Here is a 23,616-nt window from a genome sequence, read left to right as displayed (position 1 = left end):
TAAACTACTTTCCAATGTACCCAAAGGCCAGACAAGGAATAATGGATGGAAACTGATCAAGGAGAGATTCAACCTAGAAACAAGGAAAAATTTTCTGACAGTGAGAACATTCAACCAATGGAACAGATGTTGCCTTCAGAAGTTGTGGGAGCTTCATTACTAGAGGCTTTCAGGAAGAGATTGGACTGCCATTTGTCAGAAATGGTGTAGGGTCTCCTGCTTGGGTGGGGGGTTGGACTAGATGACCTACAAAGTCCCTTCCAACTCTGTTAATCTGCTGTAAGCATATTTGTGTGATGATGTCACCATGCATATATCATTTTGATATTACAGCAGTTAGCTCTAGATGCTGCCGATTCCAACACAGGGTTTAGTGTGGATACAGTGTGACATGTTTCACCAACTCACTGATGATGCCACAGTCAGGGAACTTTTATGAGTGAGATTAGCCTATTAGCTAATCCCATTTTAGGCTGATTCAGGTCATCTTTCTGCTCCAGTACTTCCCGGCTTGTTCTGTTCTGAGTAGCAAGGACAGGACAAGACAGCATAGCTTTATCTGGCCAAGTGTGATTAGATACACAAGGAATTTGTCTCTGGTGCAGAAGTTCTCGGTATACATGCAATAGGGTAGAATAAGCATAATAATAATACCAGTAAGAGGCGGTAGTAAAGAAGGTAAGAAGGATAATAATACTACAGCCAAGCAACATGGCTAAATATACTTAGACATAAGACAGTATTGTAAGAGTTAGGTGTTCAGCAGAGTGATGGCCCTGTGTTTAATTGTCTTGGCATGCAATGCCCTATAACAGTATCCCGAGGGGAGGAGTTGAAACAGTTTATGTCCAGGGTGAGGGGTCTGCAGATATTTTCTCAGTCCTCCTTCTGATCTGCACAACTCCTATGGAAGGCAGGTTGGTTGCAATTGTTTCTGCAGTCTTAACTAACTGTTGGAGTCTGTACCTCTCCTGTTTGGTTGCAGTACCAAACCAGACAGTCCATTTCTTTCAAGTCAGGCTGCCTCCATATACTTGCAAGATCCCTATGCCAATTTCTCACTTGGATATCAGGCTCAGCCTGAGAGCTGCAACTGCCCAGCTGTGATGATAGCTAACTACAGAGTAACACAGAAGATACAATAGTTTTAATGCTGCTTTATGTTGCAGTTCTCCTTGCCCGTGCCAACAGTTGTTCAAGGAGCTTTTGAAGATGAGTTTAGCCTTATTTTGGAATAGCACTAAACCCATCAGCTGATATCATGTAATAATTGAGCTCCCTTCAACTGCATCCATGCAAAACCTTTGGAAAAAACCAGAGTGAATTTTAACATTAATCTAATGATGTCAAAATGCATCTCCTCTTACTGTGATTAGGCCTTGACATTACTCCGTCTTGTATATGCCTTGTTCACAAGCCTAGAACAATGGAAAGGACTGTTACACCATTCTCTTAGCATACAAATTCAGACAAACAAGGCAGGCAGCATTATCTCATGGAATCAGGAAGGAAATTGGGGTTGGGTTGGAGACAAGGAAGCTTCTTTCATTGAAGTTGTACCTTAGAATCACTTTTAATAGCAAAGTTACCTTCCTTTCTTTTTTTTTTTAACCACTGGATCTAAATGACCTTGTTGTTGCAAAGCATTTCAAGTTGCCAAAAAGAGCTTGTATACAAACAATGAAAGAAGTTCAGCCATTTACTGTTTCCTTATCCAAACAGAATAGAATAGAATTCTTTATTGGTCAAGTGTGATTGGACACACAAAGAATTTGTCTTGGTGCATGTGATATGGCTACCGATACTATTATTAATCCATCTTCCCTTCAGGAACTTAGTGGCATATGCAAGAATGTCTCATTTTATTCCCAAAATCATTCTGTAATACAGATTGGGACTGAAAATAGCAATACATCCGATGTTATGCTTAAGGGAGGATTAAGGGAGGATTCAAATTTTAAGTCTCCTTGATCTCTGGGTCTCTGGACCAACTCTCAGAATTCCTCAGTCACCATGCAGGGAATTCTGGAAGTTGAAGTAGAATCATCTTAAGGTTACCAAGGTTGTAAAACACTGGTCTAGCATGTTAATCATGATGTCACACTGACCCTACCTATTTAAGATAATTCCAGTCTCCCTCTCTAAGACAAATTTGATTGGTCATTCTTTTGGAACCACAACATGTAATTTTGCCTGGGGTAGCAGGAGGCAAGGAGTGAGGGAGAGGAAAGGGGTTTAAGAGGCAAGAGGTTGTAAGGAAAAATGGGAGGTTTGAAACTGTGCTAGATGGACTATTTCTTGCAACCACATGCTTCTTTTACTTTACACAAAAACACACCCAAAGGTTGCATTCATGTTCTGCACTAAAACTGGGCTTCATAATGGGTTGTTGAATAAGCTTGGTAGTTTGCTCACCTAGAACAGTAAGTCATATACCATGGTTTAAAAACCAGAATAGCTTACATGTATCCTGTTGAGCCAAAATCCAGCCTTTCATATTATGGTTTAGCATGATACATCAATGGAATCTATGCTGGGAACAAAGCTGCAGTAAATAAAGAGCTCATGTATAATTTCAGAGGTGGACTTAACTGGTAGCACTTAATATAATATGTTCCTTGGTTTTCCTGATTCAATAGAGAACAGCAAGATTGGGAGAGCACAGCATGGAAAGAGTGATGTGCCATTTCTATGTATTCAGATTTGCAGTGTCTAAATTTCCATTCACTAAACCCTTGGTATTTTCTTTGCTACTAATTGTTGATAGCCAAAAGCTAGTAAAGAGCCTTTACAGTATTCATCTATGGCAGCAGATTGCAAACCTTTTGCCAGGCTTCCCCAGCCAACTTTCTGCCTAAAATTGCACCCTGCTGAAGCCTTATTATGTTCCAGGGTTTGACCAGCATGCCTTGCTCCGGGAGAGATGGCTTCTGTTGTTGCACGCTACAAGGAGAATTGGGATTTAGGGAGTAAAGAAAAGCTACTCTGCCTCTGAAAAGATGATTGCAATTTGCTGCTGTGTGACACAGAATCTGATAAATTTCCTGAATAACTTCAGAAATCCCACAAGCATTATTTGGAAATCATTGAACTACAGGTAGGCCTCGACTCACAACCATTTGCTTAGTGACCGTTCAAAATTACAGTGGCACTGAAAAAGTGACTTATGACCATTTTCCCCACTTATGACCATTGCAGCATTCCCATGCTCACGTGATCAAAATTCAGGGGCTTGGCAAATGGTATGTGCTTATGACAGCTGCATTGTCCTGGGATCATATGATAATCATTTGTAACAGTGGTGGGATTCACATTTTTTTACTACTGGTTCTGTGGGCATATCTTGGGTGTGGCAGGGGAAGGACACTATAAAATCTCCATTTCCACCCCACTCCTGGGGGAAGGTTACTGCAAAAGCTCCACTCCCTCCCCACCCCAATAACCTGCTTTCCAGCTCCATTCTCCTATGCAGGGCAACAAAAGAAGATCCAGCCAATCAGCTGGGACTCGGGAGGCAGAGAATAGATGGGGGCAAGGCCAGTCAGAGGAGGTATTTGCCGGTTCTCCAAACTACTCAAAATTTCTGCTACCAGTTCTCCAGAACTGGTCAGAACCTGCTGAATACCACCTCTGATTTGTAACCTTTGTAGCTGACTTCTGACAAGCAGTCAATGGGCAAAGCCAGATTTGCTTAACGATCACATGTTTCACTAAACAACTGCAGTGATTCACTTAACAACTGTTAGAAAAGATCATAAAATGGGGCAAAACTCAACAACTGCCTTACTTAGCAATGGAAAGTTTGGGGTATTTGTGGTTATAAGTCAAGGACTTCCTGTATGATTTACCCACAATATTGAAAAATTGCCTTCTGTTAAGAACCAAATTTCTCTTGTGCCTCTCCAAGAATATAAGAACGGAGAGGCTTTTGACACCCAAGCGTGGCAGACACTTTAAAAATCACATTCTTAATCCAGAAGGCTTAACTATTTCCAGATGGTTGTGTTAATTCTGTGCAAGAAAAACAATAACAATTCTTGTAGCTCCTGGAAACCTCACACATTTTATACTAAAAAGGTCACATAGACTGTCCAGTTCACAGACAATAATTATTTAAGGTGCTACACTGAGCTAATTGTAGACAGCACAAGGAGGGGTAATGGGGGATAAAAATCTGCCAACAGGATTGTCAACCCATCGCGTATGTCCTTTGACTTTTCAATTTAGCAGGAACAAAGAGCTGCAAGAATTTACTCCAACTAGTTTAAAATCCTTGTGTCCACCAGGACAGCAGTCAAGCTTGGAAAAGCTCTCTTTGTCTGTTGTGGCATGTCCAGAATTCCTGGGAACACGTTTCCCTCGATCAGCTAACAGTAGAAGGATACCAAGAAAGAATCAACACATTTTAGACCAGAGTTCTTCAATATCTTTGGATTAATTGCTTGAGAAAAAGTTGAAAAACACATGTGCTAAGTGAAACTATTTTGCTAAGCAAAACTATTGTGCGTACTTCTGGCAAGGCTTTGATTTCTTTGACCTTTGAATTCTTTCAATTGTTTCTGTGAGTACTCTGAATTTTATTTCATATTATAAAATGAGGTTGATCTGCTAGACTTTTTCTATTATTCCTGATTTTGGATATTGTTCTTTCCCAAACTGGTGTATTCTTTGCAGATATTTTCTTTTTTTGTCTTTTCACTGGACTTGATTTGGAATATCAAAGGCTTATTTCTGTTTTCAGTCTTTGTACACCTGGGACAGGTAGGTAACTTTCCTTCCAGTAGTTCTGCAGCTGCTGGCCCCAGTTATTCAGCCGAACTCTTTAGCCAATTTGTCACCGATTTCCAGGAACTCCAATACTTTGCACAATCCTTGTTGACTTGATAGTGACTGATCCAGTATATAGTTTCTGTAAGTTATTTATGAGACATATATGTCTTGTCATATTATTTATTGCAAACACCCTTCATTTGGCTTCTCTGGTGAGACCTGTCCATTAAGATTGTACTTCTAAAGTAGTTCTTATTTTCCTTGCAGCCCCACAACCACATCAAGGTAGTGCCTCGCTGGAGGATTATTAGGCAACATCAAAATGCAAAATAAAAGGGAATAGTAAGACCAGACATAACAAAATGGTGAAAAGGACAAAATCTAAATAAAATGTATTTCATATTTCACTCCTTAATTTACCCTGATCAGATCTATATCTAATCTACATTATAGTTTAGCATGATTCTAGTCGTATTACTTTATGAATTTTAATAGGCCTATCCTCATCAGTCCCTCCCATGCTATCATAATCATTTATGCAGAATTGTTAACAAGTTTGTGCCATGTTTTTTATTTTTATTTTCTGGCCGTCTTGAACTCAGCAACTATTGTGTTTCATAAACTATGATTCATGGCTCCCACCCACCCCCCACCCCCTTTGAGCCAGGTGGCTGCCTGGACTAGTCTCTTCAGTTTTCTTGCTAAGGTTTTAGAAGGAGTTTGTCCTTGCCTCTTCCTTCCTAGGGCTGAGAGAGAGCGGTGGTCCAAGGTCATCCAGCTGGCTTTAGACCTAAGGCAGGACTAGAATTAGTCTGCCAGTTTCTAGCCCGGTATCTGAACCATTAAACCAAACTGGCTTTGGTGAACCTGGCAGCTATTGTCTTTTCTGCAGTGTTTCATGTCTTTTGATATGCCAGTTAGGACACTCTATTAACAAACCATAACTGAATGCAATTTATGGATTCAAGCTTTATGTATAGAAGACTATCTAAAAAAAAATCTAAAACACAGAAACAGCTCTGACAATGGCTCTGAAAAAGATCCTTACACCACTAGCTAGTTTTAATACTTATTCCTTCTTTGCCCACTGTCTTGTTATTATGAACACTGTCAACAGCTACATCTAACACAATTGCTAGAATGCTATTGAAGATGTAATTTATTGTGGTAGATGTGAACTGTAAATGTTTGTAAAGCACTGAATATACACATTTCTCTGGAAAATGTATGTGCTAATCTGGTAGAAGGCTAGAATAAGTCTCCTATCTTATACTGCCTCCTTCTGGCATTGGAGAAGTTGGCTATCCCAAAAATAAGTTAATTCTCATGCCCTGCATTGTATGTTCTCAGCAGTGGCAGGCTAGACTTGGCTGCCTTTGGCTTTGGAACAGAAAAGAGTCAGATTGTTTATATTTGTTGGTGTAGTGTCAGAATCCAATAATTCTTGCATGAAAACCTTCAGGGAATCCCTGTGCCACAGGACTGGTTGAGAAATGGAAGTACCCTGTGTGGCAAACCATTTCCATATTGTTGCCAAGAACACGTTAATGTATTCTGGAGCTGAGCTTGACTTTATGTTTTAACTTTTTCATCTTCTGGTCTCAGTGTGAACTGGGACTGGAATTAAACCCAACAGGCTTAAATCTCAATCCAATAGGGAAAAAAAATCAAATATATACGATTCCCTAATCTCTGGTTAAACAGATAGGTTGACTGGTTCACCAGATTTATCAGGTTTTTTTGTAAGTAGATTTGTTGACTATGAACAGGTTATATAATCTAATACAAAACCAATGTTTGCATAACAGGCTGAAATGTATAAACCATCTTTACAAATGACAGTGATGAAGCCAAATCCAAATTGTTCACCTTATGGATGCATAATTCATGACATACACATCCCACAGCATTACAATAAAGGAATAAACTTCTTTTGGTGCATATTACACAACCTTTCTCGGGGATTAGTACTGTGGTGTGCAGACAATCCTTGGGTGATAATTCAAACATTTATCATTTTATCCCTTGCTCTATGCTCTGTTTGCTGGCTGTGGACTTACCCAAAGCAACAGATGTTGCAAAGGAGTGTTTTGTAAGAGCTCATTAACCCTCTTCAGGCATTATTATTGGAACTCAGCATGTAAGCAGGCCAGCTTAGGCATCACCATTCTACATCCACTGATTTCACTCAGATGACATTAGCTCCCCACTGAAGCTGCACAGGATAGAAACCTGTATGGGTTCATTGGATCCTGGTTTCTTGGAGAAAACCTACCTGGGCGGGCCTCTCCTGCAGGTCTTTATGTTAAACTTGCGATGTCTTCAGGGAGCCATATTCAAGAAACATCAGCAAGAGGTGCTGAAGGTGTGGGGGAGACCCAGGTGCTATTCTACCCTAGTCTAAAAAAGCTTTCTGGGTAACTTAGAGCTAGTTACTCTCTCAGCCGCACCTACCTCACAGGTTGTTTGCCTTGGGGAAGCAGGAACAACTTCCGTCTTCCCGCCGTCTTCCCCATTGAAGCATCAGAAATGCTCCTCCCTCCCTCCCTTCCCATTCTGTCATTTTCTTCCATGCTTCCCACTTCCTTAGAATTCCTGCCAGCCTCCCCATTTACTTTACTCACGGAAAGCTTGCAGGGAAAAAGCCAATGGGAAGCTTCAGGTCCAAGGCCAGCAGGCAGGTAAGTGGAGAGTCACGAGAGGTGCTGTGTGGTTGGGGAACATCTCTGGATGTGTGCAAGGGATGCTATGCAGGTTGGGGAGGGTGCACAGGGAGGTGGTGTGGTTCAAGACCAGGGGAGGGTGTTCATGGGGCTGCTTGGGAGAGCACGAGAGGTGGCAGGCAGGTCAGGAGGCAGGCAGTGTGGGTCAAGAAGAGGGTGTGCGGTGCCCAAGAGATGCTGCCTGAGTCAGAGAAGGGGCTCAGGGTGGTGGCGCAGGTCAGAAAGGGTGAATGGAAATGTGCAAGAGGTGCGGGGTGGGTTAGGAAAGGCACACAGGGAGGTTGGCACAGGCCAGGGAGGATGTGTGGGGGTCCACAGTAAGTGCTTCATGGTTTTGGGGGAGGTACAGGGAGCAGTGTGGGCCAAGAAAGTTGCTGGGAGTTTTTCTCTGCTCTGTTCCTCCCTCTTCGTTTCCTTCCTTTCTTTCCCGCTCCCTGCCCCTCCTTTCCCAGCAGGATGGTGAGCTCATTTATGACACCTCACTTCAAAAACTGTTGCCCTATGATGCACCATTCTACCCATTTAAATAGGAAAAAGAGTTCTGGTATATAAATTTTCTAATAAAATGTTAATATTAAAACAGGTTTTGCCCAAGAGGTATGCATACAATCATACAAAATCATTCATCTGACATTCTGAGGTTAACGTCTTTCTCTTTCTTTCTTTCTTTCTTTCTTTCTTTCTTTCTTTCTTTCTTTCTTTCTTTCTTTCTTTCTTTCTTTCTTTCTTTCTTTCTTCTTTCTTTCTTTCTTTCTTTCTTTTCTTTTCTTTCTTTTTCTTTATCTCTTTCTTCCTTCCTTCCTTTCCTTTTTTTCTTCCTTCCTTTTTTCTTTTTTCTTCTTCTACCGCTTGTAGTTCTTTTTCAAGAGAATTGATTTTTTTTCTGAAATCACTTTAGTATAAAACAATATGCTGATTCCCTTCTGGCTGCAGAGATGTTCTGCAGAAAATTTATTAAAAATTCTTTAATTTCCAATTTTCTAAAGATTTCTTCTGTAAATCAGAGGTCAGAAAACAGCATCAAGGATTTCATGATGAAATATTCTGAAAAACATAGTGAACAATTTGACTGAATCTAACAATCAAAAACAATTCCACTAAAGATTTAACTAGAATGGACTAAAATATTTTGGGAATAAACAGGCATAAAATAAAGCTGGACTTAAGATTGTCAAAAAATAATAATAATAAAGTTTACAAATTGGAGACTGGACTGTGCTGGAATATTGAGGTTCGAAAAACCCTAAATAAAAAAATAGTGGGAAAAGGTGAAGACTTTGTATAATGGAGAGTGCCACCTTTTGACAAAAACTTGAGCTCAAACAAGGGAAAGCATCCTGTTTCTGAATGAACTTGTGTGGATATAACAGTAAAGAAAGATTGAAACAAATTAAGAATCTTAGAAAGTGAAAGCAGAACCAGAATAAAGAAAAAAGCAAGGAAAGACTGACTGTGGGATTGATTGATGTTTTTGGTATAGACCCTCGGCTGGAATAACTGAGAACTTTAGAAAACTGAAAGAAGAAAGAAGGAAAGTAAAAGTGTTTTTTTTTGTGGACTTTAACGACCATAAAATATAAGAGTGTGTAATGATGATATCTCTTCGGGAATTAAAAATGGAACTTAAAAATATGAGAGAATTACTACAGGAAAGAGGCGAATCACTTTGCTGTGTTAGAAAAAATAGAAATGGCGATTGAAGAACAAGAAGAGAGAGCTTCAAAGGAGGAGGAGTCGATTCAAGGAGAAGACATTGCTACAAAGAAGTGGGGAAAGAAGGAAGGTTAAAAACTTGAAATTTAAGAAGGCAATCAAAAGGGGGAATACCTGTGAAGTCAGGAAAGGCAGAAAGACCCAGCAGAAAAGGGGAAAGGAAGATATTAAGAAAGAGAGGGATATAAACTGGAATGAGAAAAGATATGGGGAAAAGAGGGGGAGGAGAAGCAGTAAGAAACAGGTGCATGAAATAAAGAAATACGGAAATAGTAAAATGTTGAAAAGAAATTGTTTTTTCAGAGATAATGGTTGATGAATTAAAAAGGGGATTCTGCAGGGTGACAAGGGGTAATAAGAATATTTCTGCAATTAAAAATATTTAGAAAATAGGGTAATATAGATACTGATAACTCTTATTAAAAATCAAGGGTGGGAAATATGCTGCGGAATCCAAATGAAAAGATGTAAAGATTATTATTGTAACTTCTTAAAAATAATGGTTTATTGGGAATCAAGATGAGGGAATAAAGGTATATTTTAACCACTGAGGTGTCACACTCAAAGCAGTAAAAGGGGGGAAACCTATACTTGTTTTTTTCTTTAGTGTTAAAACTTGTATTTAGAATTTATAAAAAGAATGTGTAATGGAAAGGGAATATGACAGACTAAAGAACCAACTAAATTAATAAGTCAATATAGACTATTAAAAGCAAGGAGAGACATTGGCAACTTTATTATTATTATTATTATTATTATTATTATTATTATTATTATTATTATTTTATTATGCAAACATATTATTTTATTTTTAAAATAAATATTAAAGCATTATACTTGAAATAATTGAAATGAAACAAAAAGATGTTTTGATTGAGATTAATGAAAGAGGCTAGAATTAATGTGTTTGTTTCTCTCCTTACTGAAAATTTGGAATGGAAAAGGTAATAGAATTAAGTATGCATACATGAATGTATAATTGCTGTCATATTTGTATGCAAAGGTGATGACCTGGAAATTTGTTGTCCACTAAAAAGAGATTTTTGTTATTAATGTGAAAAACTGAATAAAATTTGTTTAAAAAAACCCCAAACAATTCCATAATTACATGCCATACTTTCTTCCCTCAGCCGTGAGTTAATTTGCATCGATGCTATCACACCTAGTCAGCATTTTATCTGCACTAGGACATTTTATCCATAGTGAGTAGTCTGTGAGGCAGTAAGGTTTCCCTCAGATTCAAATGGCTCCCCCTCAACTTGTGTTTCAAAGAACCCTAAAAACTCAGCTTTTCACCTTGGCCTTTGATGAGCATGTTTGAAAAACCCCTTTTTTCTTTTTTTATTTCCCATCTGATTTTATTTTATCGGTATATCTTTATTCTTTTTTGTTTTGTGGTGTTTTCTTATTTTTAATGATTTCTAAACTGCTCAGTCACTGGAAGTCAGGTGACATATAAATTGAATATGTAGAAATGGGGGTCAAAAAAGAAAAGAGGCAAGAGATTTCAAATGTATGCTATATGTAACTGGAATAAAGATGGATTTGATTTGAAGTAGACAACTCTGAAACTAAATCAGAGTCTCAAATCATTTTTATTCAATCAACCTGGAAGGAAGGAAGATGGGTTGGTTATAGGGTCTGCTGCTTGAGCCTAGATCTCCAAAGTTACTTCCAGCTCTATTCTGATTGATATCCAGAAAATGTTTAACTCATTTCCAGAACCAGTAAGGCTGATACTTACCATTTTTTTCTTTTGCATGATAAAGATATGAATGTCTTCACTCTGATATTCTTCATCATGTTCATCCAAGGGAACCTTTTGCAACTCAAAGTCCTTCTGAAGAAGCTATGATTTAAAATTATACCAGAATAAGTTCTTAAAAAACACAGTACTCTCAAAATATTATTAGTGCTTCTTATGTCTGTTTTAGAAAATAATATGAAGCATGAAATCATTACTCAGTATTTTAGAATCCTGATTTTGAAAACCTGTCCTTCTACTCTTGCAAATCCCCCTCCCCAGAGAAATACTTTAACGTGACTCACCTCAAAGTATTTTTTCTCTACTTCTGGGTTTTGTCCCACAGTCCTTTCTTCATAACAGCAAAGGATGAAAGTATCCAAGCCAGCCAAGTCCCTCAGGGTCTTAATCAATGGTTCCAGTGACTAACCGTGAAAGTTGAATATTTGACATTTAGCCTTCACCTACTGTTTATATATGGCTCATTCCAATCTGTACTTCAAAAAGCTGAATACAAGCAACTGGGTAACTGTATTTGCAAATATTATTATTTCTTTTGATGGCCTCTCAAACTTTAAGTTATTTTGGATAATTACCAGGCAGATAGCAGTAGTAAGTGCAAGTAGAATTCAGAGAAAAATCAGTATATAGACTAGGATGACAATCATGAGGTACTGAAAGGCTATTATTTTTATAGCTATATGGAAATAGCTCCTAAAAGTTCTAAGAAACTTCAGGTCAGTTAATACAAAATGAAACTGTATTGTTAGTTTATACTAATAGCTAAAAGATGTAATGCAGGAATTCAGGAAACAGGGCACAATCACCATTTTTTTTTTACTATTGGGGCTGGTTCCACAGTCATCACTCCATCTTATTCACATAATGAAATAGGTGGTAGCGATTGAATATTCCTAAAGAGTTTGAAGAATCCTGAGAAGGAAATCTCTCCAAGAATTTCTCAGGAAAAAATATGTTTTAAGCAATAAGGCAAGCTACCACAATGGACACAGTTATTTGAATAAGCCACAAATTACTTTACCAGCAGTACCCAAGGAAGCATGAAAATAACAATCCAAAATATTTGAACATTATGTGATTCTATCAGACTGAGATAAGGTGACATAGGAATTACAGAAGGAGAGAACTCTCAATTGCCTAGGTTCCAACTTTCAAAATCATGAATAAATTGTCATGCTGAGTGAGGTTTATGGGAATTGTAGTCTAAACATCACTGGGATCCTTGGCAACTTTAAATGTATAAGCATCTGACCAGATCTGGAAGATCTGGAATCAAAATCTTATTTAGTTATGAAATTCACTGCATAACCTTGGACTACTCACTATCACTGCCTGCATGTACCTCACAGAAACGATGTGAAGACAAGATGGGTGCACGGACCATAGCCCTTTAACAGAAAGGCAGGGTTTTCTTAAAACCATAATAAATGCAATTTTAAAAAAATTGGGCAGGGTGGGCTCCTCAAGGTCATTCAGAAATCTTATTTCACAGGCCAGTCAAACTGGGGACCTGCGGGCTGAGTCACATGCAGACCACGCCCATCCCACCTCCTCAAAGGCAAAAAATGTCACAATACATCACGATGCACTCAAGTTTGACACCCGTGTTATAGAGTCTCAAGTGTTCACTTTGCTAAAGTTTCAAAGATGTTCATAGGCTTTGTACACTCTACTGTACAAAGAAAAAATAGCCCACTGATTATCATTTTACTGTGGCATTTCTACCATGATCTCACAACATCAAAATCAGTTCAAAGGATGTCACAAATTTAATCCCAAGTACAAAGCTAGAGGTTCTTTGCCTGCCCTCAACTCTACTCTTAGCCCACTGATATTAATGGAATGCAGTTTACCTCTTCGTAGTAGATGCAATCTGCCATCAATATGAAATCAGGTGCAGGAAGAAAATCTGTCACATCTTCCCCCCTAAACATGTAAATAAAAGGAGTAAAGACTTATGGATTACATATTTAACTAGTTTATATGGCCGCCAATCTCACATGCATCTTGGGGGAGGGCTAATAGTTAAAAACAATAAAAACCACCAGAATTAAAAACAAGATGAACAAGATAACAGCTGAGAACACTGATAACATCCCATATTTAATATAACCATGAACCAGAAAATACTCATTCACACTATCGTGATCTCAGGCTCAAGGGCAAAACCAAGTTTGTAATGTCTTGCAAAAAACCAGCAAATTAAGGGCATAATTACACTTGAGGAGATGATGTTGCAGAGAGTGGATGCCATGGCAGAAGAGGCTCTTTTCCTGGGTCCTGCCAGATGATATCTCTTGCCAATAGTACATGGAATAGGCCTTTCCTACCAAATCTAACAAAACACCACTGGGGAAATACAGTAACCAACCCAGCCTAAAGCCATGAAGGTTGATTGATGTAACACAAACAATATTAGAACTATTTGTTACTGATTGGTCTATCTCCACAGGTCATTTTTCTTTTTGTTTAGTTATTCTATTTATGTTGTTCTTGTTATTAATGATTTAAACTTATTGGCCACCCAACTGCAGTGTTTTTATTGTATTAGTCACCCAGAGTTGCTTTATTTGAGGCAGATAGCCATATAAATCTGATCAATCTAATAAAATAGAAATAACATTTGATTCATTAGTTATTTTATGTAAACCATGAATTTTAGCAGTTTCTTAAATCAGTATAGTTAGATGCGAATCTGATGTATCATTTATTTAAATTTTTCCAAAGTCCTTTCAAACTTCATACTGTAACTTTAAATATATATAATTCACTCCAATAATTTATCAAGATTTATTTACAGGCTGAGGTAGGCTAAAAATATTTCATCTTTCTTGTTAATCTTGTTATCTTCACTCTGTGAGGGAGATGGTTTAAAAATATGATTAAATATATAAAATAAACTAGACTGTTATAACTGTCTGATTAACCAAAATTGGTTTTTAATTTCTTAAAGTGAGTAAAATAAAAATTTAATACAAACCATTTCAGTACCTTGGCTTGAATTGAACCTGATACAAGATGTTGATTATTCTCAATGTTCATTTTTAATAAATCCTGAACTTCCTCCAGATCAGTAACAGTAACATTTGCTCTACAAAAAAGGTGGAAGGAAAACATGTTAGTATTCCTGATCCCCCATTATTATTCAAGCAATACAAGACAGAACACAGCATGAAAACATTAAAACCCACCACTCAATTTCTTTGAAGAATGGCAGCGCCTTTTATGATTAAACAGATTTCATTGAACAGCATAAAGTTTTGTGAGCTTCAGCTCACTTCATCTGATGCAGAGTGGCTGGACCAGGGTTTCTCAAATTTGTATACACTTACTGAGGAATTCTATGAGTTGAAGTCCACACATCTTCAAGTTGCCAAAGTTAAGAAACACCGGGTTTAGACTAATATGGGATTTAGATCTGTATGCATCTGATAAAATGATCTGCCTTTTAAAAGGTGTGTTAGTTTGAAAAGGTGCTATTAGAATCCCTTCTGATGACTTGCCACAGTGGACAAACATGGCTCCCTTCCACAAAAGTCAATTTTTTAAAGAAGTTTGAATTGCCAAAGCAAATCTTCTACAGGAAATTGCTGCCAAAGAAAATCATGTACAAAACTAAATGTATTAAAGGCAACACAGAGCTAGTTCTCCTGGCAAATGAACTAGATAAAGTTAAGCTGGAAAATATATGTGAAATATGGCCTAGCTTATTTTCAAATAACTGCAATAACCTCTTTATAATAGTCCTAGAGGGGAAATATGTCCCTTTTCCCCTTCCTTCAATGGGGTAGGCATACAGAGGGAATTTTGCATAATCAATGTTGTCCATATGATGACTATTCACTTGACATCCTAAAGTGTAGGGTGACTTGTTTGTTGCTTAACTTTTTGAATGAATACAGCCATTGAGATTTGTAAGCAATTATTTCTGGCTTAATATGAGCCTACCCAGGTTGGATTTATTTAGTAGCCACGATTGGGGGGGGGGGGGAGGCCTTTTGCAGTTTGTGTATGTAGTCTCTGACTTGTGAAACAGTTCCTCTGATTGAGGTGGATGGTTCAGAAACGTGAACTATAAATGAATGGATAGATAAATAAATAAATACATCCCCCAAAGGGCTAAAGAAACACTTCCTTGGTAATAATTTCTGGTCAGGAAGGTTTTTAGATAATATCAGGACTCTCGAGGCGCGCATCACCTCCTTTCTGCTTCCATCAGAAGCCCGGGGGGCTGGAAGAGCTGCTTTCCACACAGAAGCCCCAGAGATAAAGGTTTGCACCTCGTGGGGGTTGCCCTTTTCTCTGCCAACGCAGGGCAGGAGACTAAAACGGGGCAGCGATGCCCAGGGAAGGGCCGGCAGCCCAGGATCTACCCCCCCACCCCGCCTGCCCTAGCTCCGTACCCGAGGCTGGCGGCCACGAGGCCGACGAGGCCGGTGCCGGCGCCCAATTCGAGCGCGGCCTTGTGGCGGAGAAGGCCCACCGGGCTTCCGCCGCTCTGCTCTGTTTGTGCCGCCTTCTTCTCTAGGAAGCGGGCCAGCACCAGCGCGGCGTCCCACACCACCGAGCCCGTCCCGCCGGCCGAACGCTGCGTCAGCCGAAGGATCCCAGAGCCGTCCCGCCGGGGCAGCTCCCGCTCGAAGAAGACCGCCGATTGCGGCGGCGGCGACAACATGAAGGAAGGGCGGGCAAGGCCGCCTTTGTTTTCCGGCGGCGCCCTCTGACTGGGAGCTAGGAAGGGGGACCGCTCTTTTTTGCTCGCAGCTGCCCAGCAGCGCTCCGAAGGATCAGATGCCCGGGAACTTTCTTCCAGTCCCCTCTAATTTTCCTTACTCCGTGAATTCATACGCGAAGGGCGTGTCTCCGGATAAGAATAGACAGACTCGTGAGAGTAGCGGCGGCAGCAGTAACGGTATAGCCATGAACGAGGACACTTAGGCAAAAAGCGAAATAGCTGCTTTATGTAACTGAATATATGTGCATATGAGGCCCGTGGTCTCTGTCCTCGGGGAACATTCTCTCTGGATAGATTAGATGGCCCCAATCCTGCTGGCCTTTTGCCAGGCCTTGAAAACCTGGATTTGTGTTTCTTGGTTGTACTGTCATGGGTTCTCAGCTGATGTCACATTACTATCCATTTCTTCCTTCTATTTCCCCCACAACAACAATCCCACTAAGTAGTTTGGGCTGAGAAAGAATGAGTAGTCCTGCAACGTTGTACTTGGTCTCAACTGATTTGATAGGTGGCTGGCTGGAGGATAGGCAGTTATTGAAATGGAACAAATGCAAACATGCATTGGTTAGTTGGTTGAACCATTTAGGCATGTCCGACTTGGCGACATTATAGGCAAATGCTTTCCATGCTATCCTGTCAAACACAGTTTCGTTCAGTTGTTCAACTTTGCATCAGATTTGATGTTATCAAGCCAGCATGTTTGGTTGCTTGCCCTTCTTGTTCCACTACTAGCCATTCCTAGCATCATTGTCTTCTCCAATGAATTTGCATACATGACATGGCTAAGGTAAATCAGACATAGTCATGATTTTAGCTTCTAGTGTTGTGTCTGATTTTATACAATGCCTTATTGTTACCCTGGCTGTCCTTGGTATACATAATAATTTATGCCAATGCTACAGTTCAAAGGCGTGAATTCTTCAGCCATTCTTAGTGTGCAACTCTCACATACATCATTATAGGGAAGACTATTGCTCTACCTATATATATCAAAATATCTGCTTTTCTAGATCTTATTTCTTGTTAATTATTGCAGTGCAGCCTAAGATTATTCTGCATTTGTTTTCAGTACAACTGACATCGTGAACAGTTTTGGATCCAAGGAAGATAAATTCTCAAACTAATTCAATTTCCTCTTTGTTGATTTTGAACGTCTCATGTCCATCTGCAGCTATTATCATTATTTTTGTTTTCTGTACATTTCCTCCTTCCTCCTGATATTAATCAATCCTACCTTTTCACTTTCATCCTTGATTTCCCAGATCATTTTTTCCAGGTCTTCCTCATTTTCAGCCGATAGTGTTGTATCACCTGCGTACCTCAAATTATTTATGGTTCTTCCCCAATCTTCACTCCAACATCAGGCAGTTCCAGATCTAATTTCCACATAATCATTTCAGCATACAGATTGAACAAAAAAGTGATAAAATACTTCCCTAACTCCATTACTGATTCTGAATCAATCTGTGTCACCATAAAGTGTTCTCACTATTGCCTCCTGATTCAGTGTACAGTGATCTGATGAGTCTGATTGGGTGGAATGGGACCCCAAGATCATGCAAAGCCGCCCATAGCCCATATCAAACACACACACGGTTTTGCTATTCTGAATATCTAATTTGGTATTTTTATGTTTGCTGCCTCCTTTTAAGAGAAAGGTGATCACAGATTACCTTTATGTAGAATGTGTATGTAGAAAGTATTCTGTTCCTCATATTACAAAATAGGAAATGCTATTTTGTTATTTTCAGAGCAATGACCCATTCTAGCTACATAAATACAATACTGTAGGCCAGGGGTCCCCAAACTTGGCAACTTTAAGACTTGTGGACCAACTCCCAGAATTCTCCAGCTAGCTATGCTGGAGCTATGAAGTCCACAAGTCTTAAAGCTGCCAAGTTTGAGACCTCTGCTGTAGGCTTTACCTGGTTATTGAATTATTGCATTTCTTGGGCTTGCATAGTACATTTAATCTTGTGCTATCCAAGCAGGTTATGCCAAACCATTAAAAAACAGCCAAGGGTATCACAAACTCCCTTTATGCAAATGCACCTGCTGGATCTTCACCTGACTTCATAAAGCATGTTAAGTGAGTGCAACCTTATTGTCTTGAGAACCGATATCACAAATATTCCAAATCACCTTTTATGTATCTTAGAAAGTCTTTTTCATTCATTCCTGGTCTCATCAGAGCAAACTTCCATGAAACTGTAAGGCACTGTGATACATTCTGATGTAGGTTCTATCGAGTTTAAAAATTGGGTATTATCAAATTATTATCAGAAGCAATCTTTAAATTTCTGATACAGAAAGTAAAGCTGAGTTTCCATGAGTTATCAAGACTTGGTTTTAATATTTGAAACTGAACATACAAAAATCTTTTATTAATTATTCATATGAATAGAGCATTAGCCTCTTATGTCCAAATGGGATTCATTTCATAGGACCTGATTTCAAATATGTTGGATGTTACAATAAACCATGTATTGTTTAACAACAGTTTCTTGAATAAGCCACTGTTGAATGGATTCACATGTAATATGAGTCAGAATTGTTAATTGTATAACAAAATAGTTAGGTGCACATGACATCTTAACTCAGAACAAAACATGCCATAATAATGGTGTAATTTTCTTTACTACCAAATACATTCTTCCCCCTCCTATCAGTTGCCCTAATATTAGTTTTAACTTGCAAGCTATGCATATTTTATGTTTTCTGGCTCTAAGGGCATAATAAAGATTAAAATAAGGCTTGCAAACTTCTAATGGCTACATGCACCAATAATAGAGCATAAATAACAACTGGTAAGGAGTAGTACATTTTTAGTAGCCCTTTTAGTTTTCTTTGTTGTTAGGGAAATAGATGTGTATCTTATGCAATACCTAGTAAAAATTATCCATAGCAAGACGTCCAAAAGATTCTTCCTGAAAAAGCATCTTTGGGACAACCATGACCTAGATGACTGAGAATCTCCAGAGACATGTCAAAGATACTTTTCAAAAGGCAACTGGACTTCCATATTTTTTTCCTTGAAAATGTTTCACTTCTCATCCAAGAAGTTTCTTTAGTTCTTGGATAAGAAGTGAAATGTTTTAAAGAAGAAGAAAAAATCAAGGAAGTCCAGTTGCCTTTTGAAAAGCACCTTTGTGACAACCATGATTTAGATGATTTGAGAATCTCCATAGGCATCCTTAGCAAGAGTACAGATAAGTTTTTAGTGAAATATTTTGATTTCCAAAACTTAAAAGAGTTTCCTTAGTTTTTCTCTAGCATTAGTCTCTGTATTTACACAAATTTATAACCACTCATGTGCATTTTGAACTGATACCACATCTGAGCTTGAAACTTCCCATTTTGAAATAGTAGATATTCCAACTTTCCAAAACACTCTGGAAACGTTCCAACTGGCCTTGTTTCTAATCTGAAAAGTCCTGGCTTACTTTGAGAACATTCTGTTTTACACAGCTCGATTCAGAATTATTTTTCCCAAAAAGGTAATATAAGAGTGTCTTGTAATTTTATGAATGACGGTTTTCACTGTTTTCTGAACCACCATCGTCCCTTGGAATTTTTGGCTTAAATATTACATAGGGTGAAAGAATTTACCGCAACCAGGTGACATGAAAATTATTGGGCAAATAATCAACTTGTTTAATCTCTGTAGTAGTGGAAAGGAGGAGTGCACCATGTTGGATTTTCTGGCTTCGGCACCAACTTGCCTAAAGCCATTTCTAAGGAGTTTCATTTGTTTTTCTTAATATGATAATCTTTGCAAGAATAATATAACTTGAACAAGCTTCTTTAAAAATTAAGACCAGGTGATTTATTAGTCTGGTTAAGAACTCTGATACAAAGAACAGTAAAAAGCCACAGAGCAGTCCAGAGAAGGCTTTTGGATTCTACAGTACTTGAACATTGTGAAAGACCCGAGTCACAAAAAATTCCCAAGGAAGCCTGGTAGCACCTATTTCAACTAACCCATTTTAAAGCCACCATTGAGCAAGTGATTGCTGAATGCACATACAGTAATCCTCGGCTTACGATGGTTTTACAGTTGTTCAAAAGTTACAATGACCTTGGAAAAAGGGACTTATGACCTGCACTTACAACCATTGTACCATCCCTATAGTCAAGTGATCGTAATTTGAGTGGTTGGTAACCGGTTCACATTTATGACCAATTGTAGCATCCTATGGTCACGTGATTGTACTTTATGATTTTTTTGCCAATTTCTGGCAAAAAACACCCATTGGAGAAGCTGGATTTACTTAACAATTGTGTGATTTGTTTAGTTCCTACTTTAAAAATAGTCATAAAATTGGGTTTGACTAGACTTATGATTACAATGACTTAGAACATACGTTCCAGTCACAATTGTGGTCATTTATCTGTATTACCTATACATCAAAAGATTTCAGGCAAGCTCAAAATATTAACAAATACAAAAGGGTTTTAACACAACAATTGTTAATCAATAAGATACTGCTAATCTGCCTCACAGGTAACCTGTATCTACATAACCAAACTGTCATCCCCTCCTTTCCCACCAACCCTATTTAAATCCTATATCCTATCCCACTGTTTCATAATCTTAGCTATGGTTGTGTGGACTGGCTGATCCAGCATGCTGACTAGGGATTCTGGAAGTTGAAGTCCACCCATCTTAAAATGGGCAAGTTCTAGCCACTTTACATATCTGATAAAGGGGAGCTGTGGTTCATGAAAGCATATGCTTTTTTAAAAAAAGTTAATTGAAAAAGGTGCTGCCAGACCCTCTCCAGATCTTTTTAAATGTGTGAACCAGTCTCATTTAACATGCCAGCTTGAATGAAAAAGAACAGAGTTCAACTGGCCAGAGGAAGGTCTCATGTAAGTTTCCAAGAGTCCAAAATAGCATTCTTCAATATCTGCTAGTTTAAACACTACATTTTCAGAAGAGACCCCATAATGACAGCAAAGCGCTAATTTAAGGAAAGAAAGGTAATTATAATATGATTTTCATCACTAATATGTAGAGAAATGCTTACAATAGTATAATGCACAGAAAGAACAGATTGCAGAAGAGGCCTCAAGTCACAGAAATGTATACAGGTTATTACGCTGTAAATTATACATTATAAACAACTGTACATAATATGGCGCAATAGCTTTGTTCGCCAAACAGCAGGCAACTTTTTAGCTTAAGACACCTCCGCTTGTTTAAACAATGAAGGCACAACTGAATAGGACACACGTGCTAAATTCTCCTTGAACAGGTGGGTGAAGCAAACCCTTTTCTGCTTCTCACTTAATCGGGCCAATTGTAGTGCACTCTCTTGGTTTAGTCACATATCTTTTCCCAATTTCAGCAGCAAAACTACAAAAATTAAGACATGATGTCACCTAACATTTGAAAACAACAGTAATACAATGGTCTAAATAAACCTCTTGATTATTTTTTTTTCCTGAAAAGAAAGTATCTTAAGAGGTTTATAAAACCAAAATTAGAAATATGATGTATGTCTTCATGTTTGGTGGGAAATCCATCAATTATGGCATCAATTGGGCACATCCACTTGAAAGTTCTCCCAGGTAAATCACATTAAAATGAATATTCACTGCAACTCGGTTTGGGTGAGAACGCTTCATGAACATTTCTCAATGCATCTTACCTGGCGCTTTCTAGAAGGCCTTATTGGCTAGGATTGCAGTCCTGATAACAGCTTAAAGACACCAGTTTGGAGAAGCTTCTCCAATTAATTGCACCTTTAACACACACACACACGCACACGCACACACACACGGAGAGAAAAGGCTGCTATGCTCCAGTTTGGAAATAAAAAACCCACAGCAACCACTTTTGTTTTGGCTCAGTGCAATGAACTGATGTCAGTTTAAAATTAATGTAGTGTGTCATTTACAGTGCAAAATATGGTATTCTCTGTCACAGCACTGAAGAGGAAGAGGAGAAGGCAGTGTTACTGATCCCCTGAGGAGAAGATTGATGGTGTGAGTAAACAGGCTAGAGTGAGTCTGAAGGCTGTTGTTGTTCCAATGCTTGAGGATGAGTCTTGATCTGCAGCACTCTGGTGCATGTGTTTGCCTGACAAAGGGCTCAAATACACGGTGTCATTGGAATAAATTAAGGAGCAACCGTAAAGTTAGGAGCTGCTATTCCAGTGTCAATGACTACCATAATGAAGGTCATTGAGGAGCTTCTGCATTTTCTAGCAGAGAGTGTCTGTGCAACGGAGGGTGAGAAAGTTCCCTCTTGTAAGTCTTTGGTGGCAGTTTTGGTAGCTGAGGACTGGAATTCTGGCGAGGTGGGACTGGAGGTGCTGCAAGGCTATTAAGATTTGGGCTCAGCATGCACCAGCGACGCAATATTCTAGGTGATGGGGTGCCAGGAGGAGTGTTGGGGGAGTTTGGGCATGTGCTCACTTCCCGGAGCCAGTCGGGCTCTCTGTGAAAGTGTCCCACAGGTGGTGGCTGAAGATTGAATGAGCAGTTCACAAAGTGCTCTGGAGGGCGAAGGGGTACTGGAGGAGGAGTGTCAGGCAGAGGGTCTCTTGGTGGAGGTGGTGGAGGGCTTTGCAGTGGCTGATCAAACAAACCAGTGTAAGCTGGGACTCGTGGTTGTATCTTTGGAGGAGGTGGCTGTCTCGGGGGGACAGCAGGAGGATCGTCATCAGATCTGGAACCACCCTGAAACACATATGAGCGGAATCATCCAAACTGTTCCCAATGTAAATTATTTTGAGCAAGAACCTGCATTAACCCTCATGTGTCTCATCTTCAAATTTCCTTCCTGGATCAGAACACTGAATATTCTCAAAATACAACATTCCATATCTTTTTTTCATCCTTCTTCAACTTGAATATTAACCCCTCAGACAGTAAAAGAGTTTGATTTAAAGTTAATGGTTTAACGTTCCACCAAAATGAATGGAATTCAGCTCTAAAACAGGTATTTCAAAATGCCTGATAATATCAACAAGCCATATTTGAGACGGTTAATGCAGCAGACATGAAATTGGCCTGATTAACAAGCAAGTGGGTAGGTGATGGTTTGAGAGGAGGCACTTGCAGATGCACAAACACAGAAGAAACTAGACTGAGCAGTGGGAAATAAAATCACACACAACTACAAGATCTCTACTTTGCTCATAATCTACAGGTAATGTACACTTAAAAGAAGTTGATTTTAAATAGAAGATTACCTTTGAGTTAGAAAGCTCCTGATCAAATTTCTTGCGAGGAGGCAGAGGGGGAGGAACCAGAGGCTCTTCACTTAATTTATGCAAACTTCCACAGGAATTAAAGAATGATTCTGAAGAACAAAACAGACAGAATTAAGAGTTAAGAATTAAGAGATTGCATGCTGAATCTTTTGAAACTTTATTTCTTAAATGTATAAGGCAAAGCAATTATTTTTCTATTTTCAATACAGATAGTCCTTGAGTTACAACCACAATTGAGACTAAAATTTCTAAACAAGGCAGTTGCTAAGTGAGTCATACTCAAATTTACAATGGTTTTTGCCAGGGTTAAGCAAATCACTGCAATTAAAATGAATGGTGTGGTCATTCAGCGAATCTGGCTTCCATTATTGACTTTGCTTGTTGAAGCTAACTGGGAGGGCTGCAAAAGGCGATCACATGATTCCAGGATGATCAACTGTCATAAATGTATCCTGGTTGCCAAGAGCCCAAATTTTGATCACATGATTGCAGGAATGCTATGACATTGCAAGTGTGAGGAATGGTTGTGAGTTGCTTTTCTGAGTGCTGTTGTAACTCCAAATGGTCACTAAATAAATGGTTGTAAGTTGAGGACTACCTGTATATCCTTGCCTATTGTTGTTTTCTCTTCCTATATTTTAATAGCTTCTGTCTTTAGGACAGGATGAGAACATCTATGGGCAGTTT

The 23,616-nt window shown here is 38.9% G+C and overlaps 2 protein-coding genes across 2 annotated transcripts in view; both read right to left on the bottom strand.

Moving 5' to 3' along the window:
• Positions 1–8,409: 8,409 nt before the first annotated feature.
• VCPKMT (valosin containing protein lysine methyltransferase) lies at positions 8,410–15,830 on the bottom strand. Its single transcript, XM_026698777.2, has 6 exons — positions 15,375–15,830; positions 13,952–14,062; positions 12,825–12,897; positions 11,256–11,375; positions 10,951–11,055; positions 8,410–8,537 (listed from the first exon to the last, which is right to left on the bottom strand). Exons 1-6 carry the CDS (start codon positions 15,644–15,646, stop codon positions 8,523–8,525), a joined length of 696 nt encoding a protein of 231 aa, XP_026554562.1. The 5' UTR covers positions 15,647–15,830; the 3' UTR covers positions 8,410–8,522.
• Positions 15,831–19,506: 3,676 nt separating this feature from the next.
• Positions 19,507–23,616, bottom strand: part of SOS2 (SOS Ras/Rho guanine nucleotide exchange factor 2) — a 34,705-nt gene continuing 30,595 nt past the window's right edge. The window contains exons 22-23 of the mRNA XM_026698775.2: positions 22,909–23,018; positions 19,507–22,393 (exon numbers count right to left, since the gene is read on the bottom strand). Coding sequence (XP_026554560.1) covers positions 21,893–22,393; positions 22,909–23,018 — 611 coding nt within the window. The 3' untranslated portion in view covers positions 19,507–21,892. The remainder of the gene's footprint in view (positions 22,394–22,908; positions 23,019–23,616) is intronic.

Source organism: Pseudonaja textilis, chromosome 1 (assembly GCF_049901715.1).
Source record: "Pseudonaja textilis isolate UNSWEBS1 chromosome 1, rPseTex1.2, whole genome shotgun sequence".
NCBI lineage: Eukaryota > Metazoa > Chordata > Lepidosauria > Squamata > Elapidae > Pseudonaja > Pseudonaja textilis.
This window is presented reverse-complemented; position numbering and strand designations above follow the sequence as displayed.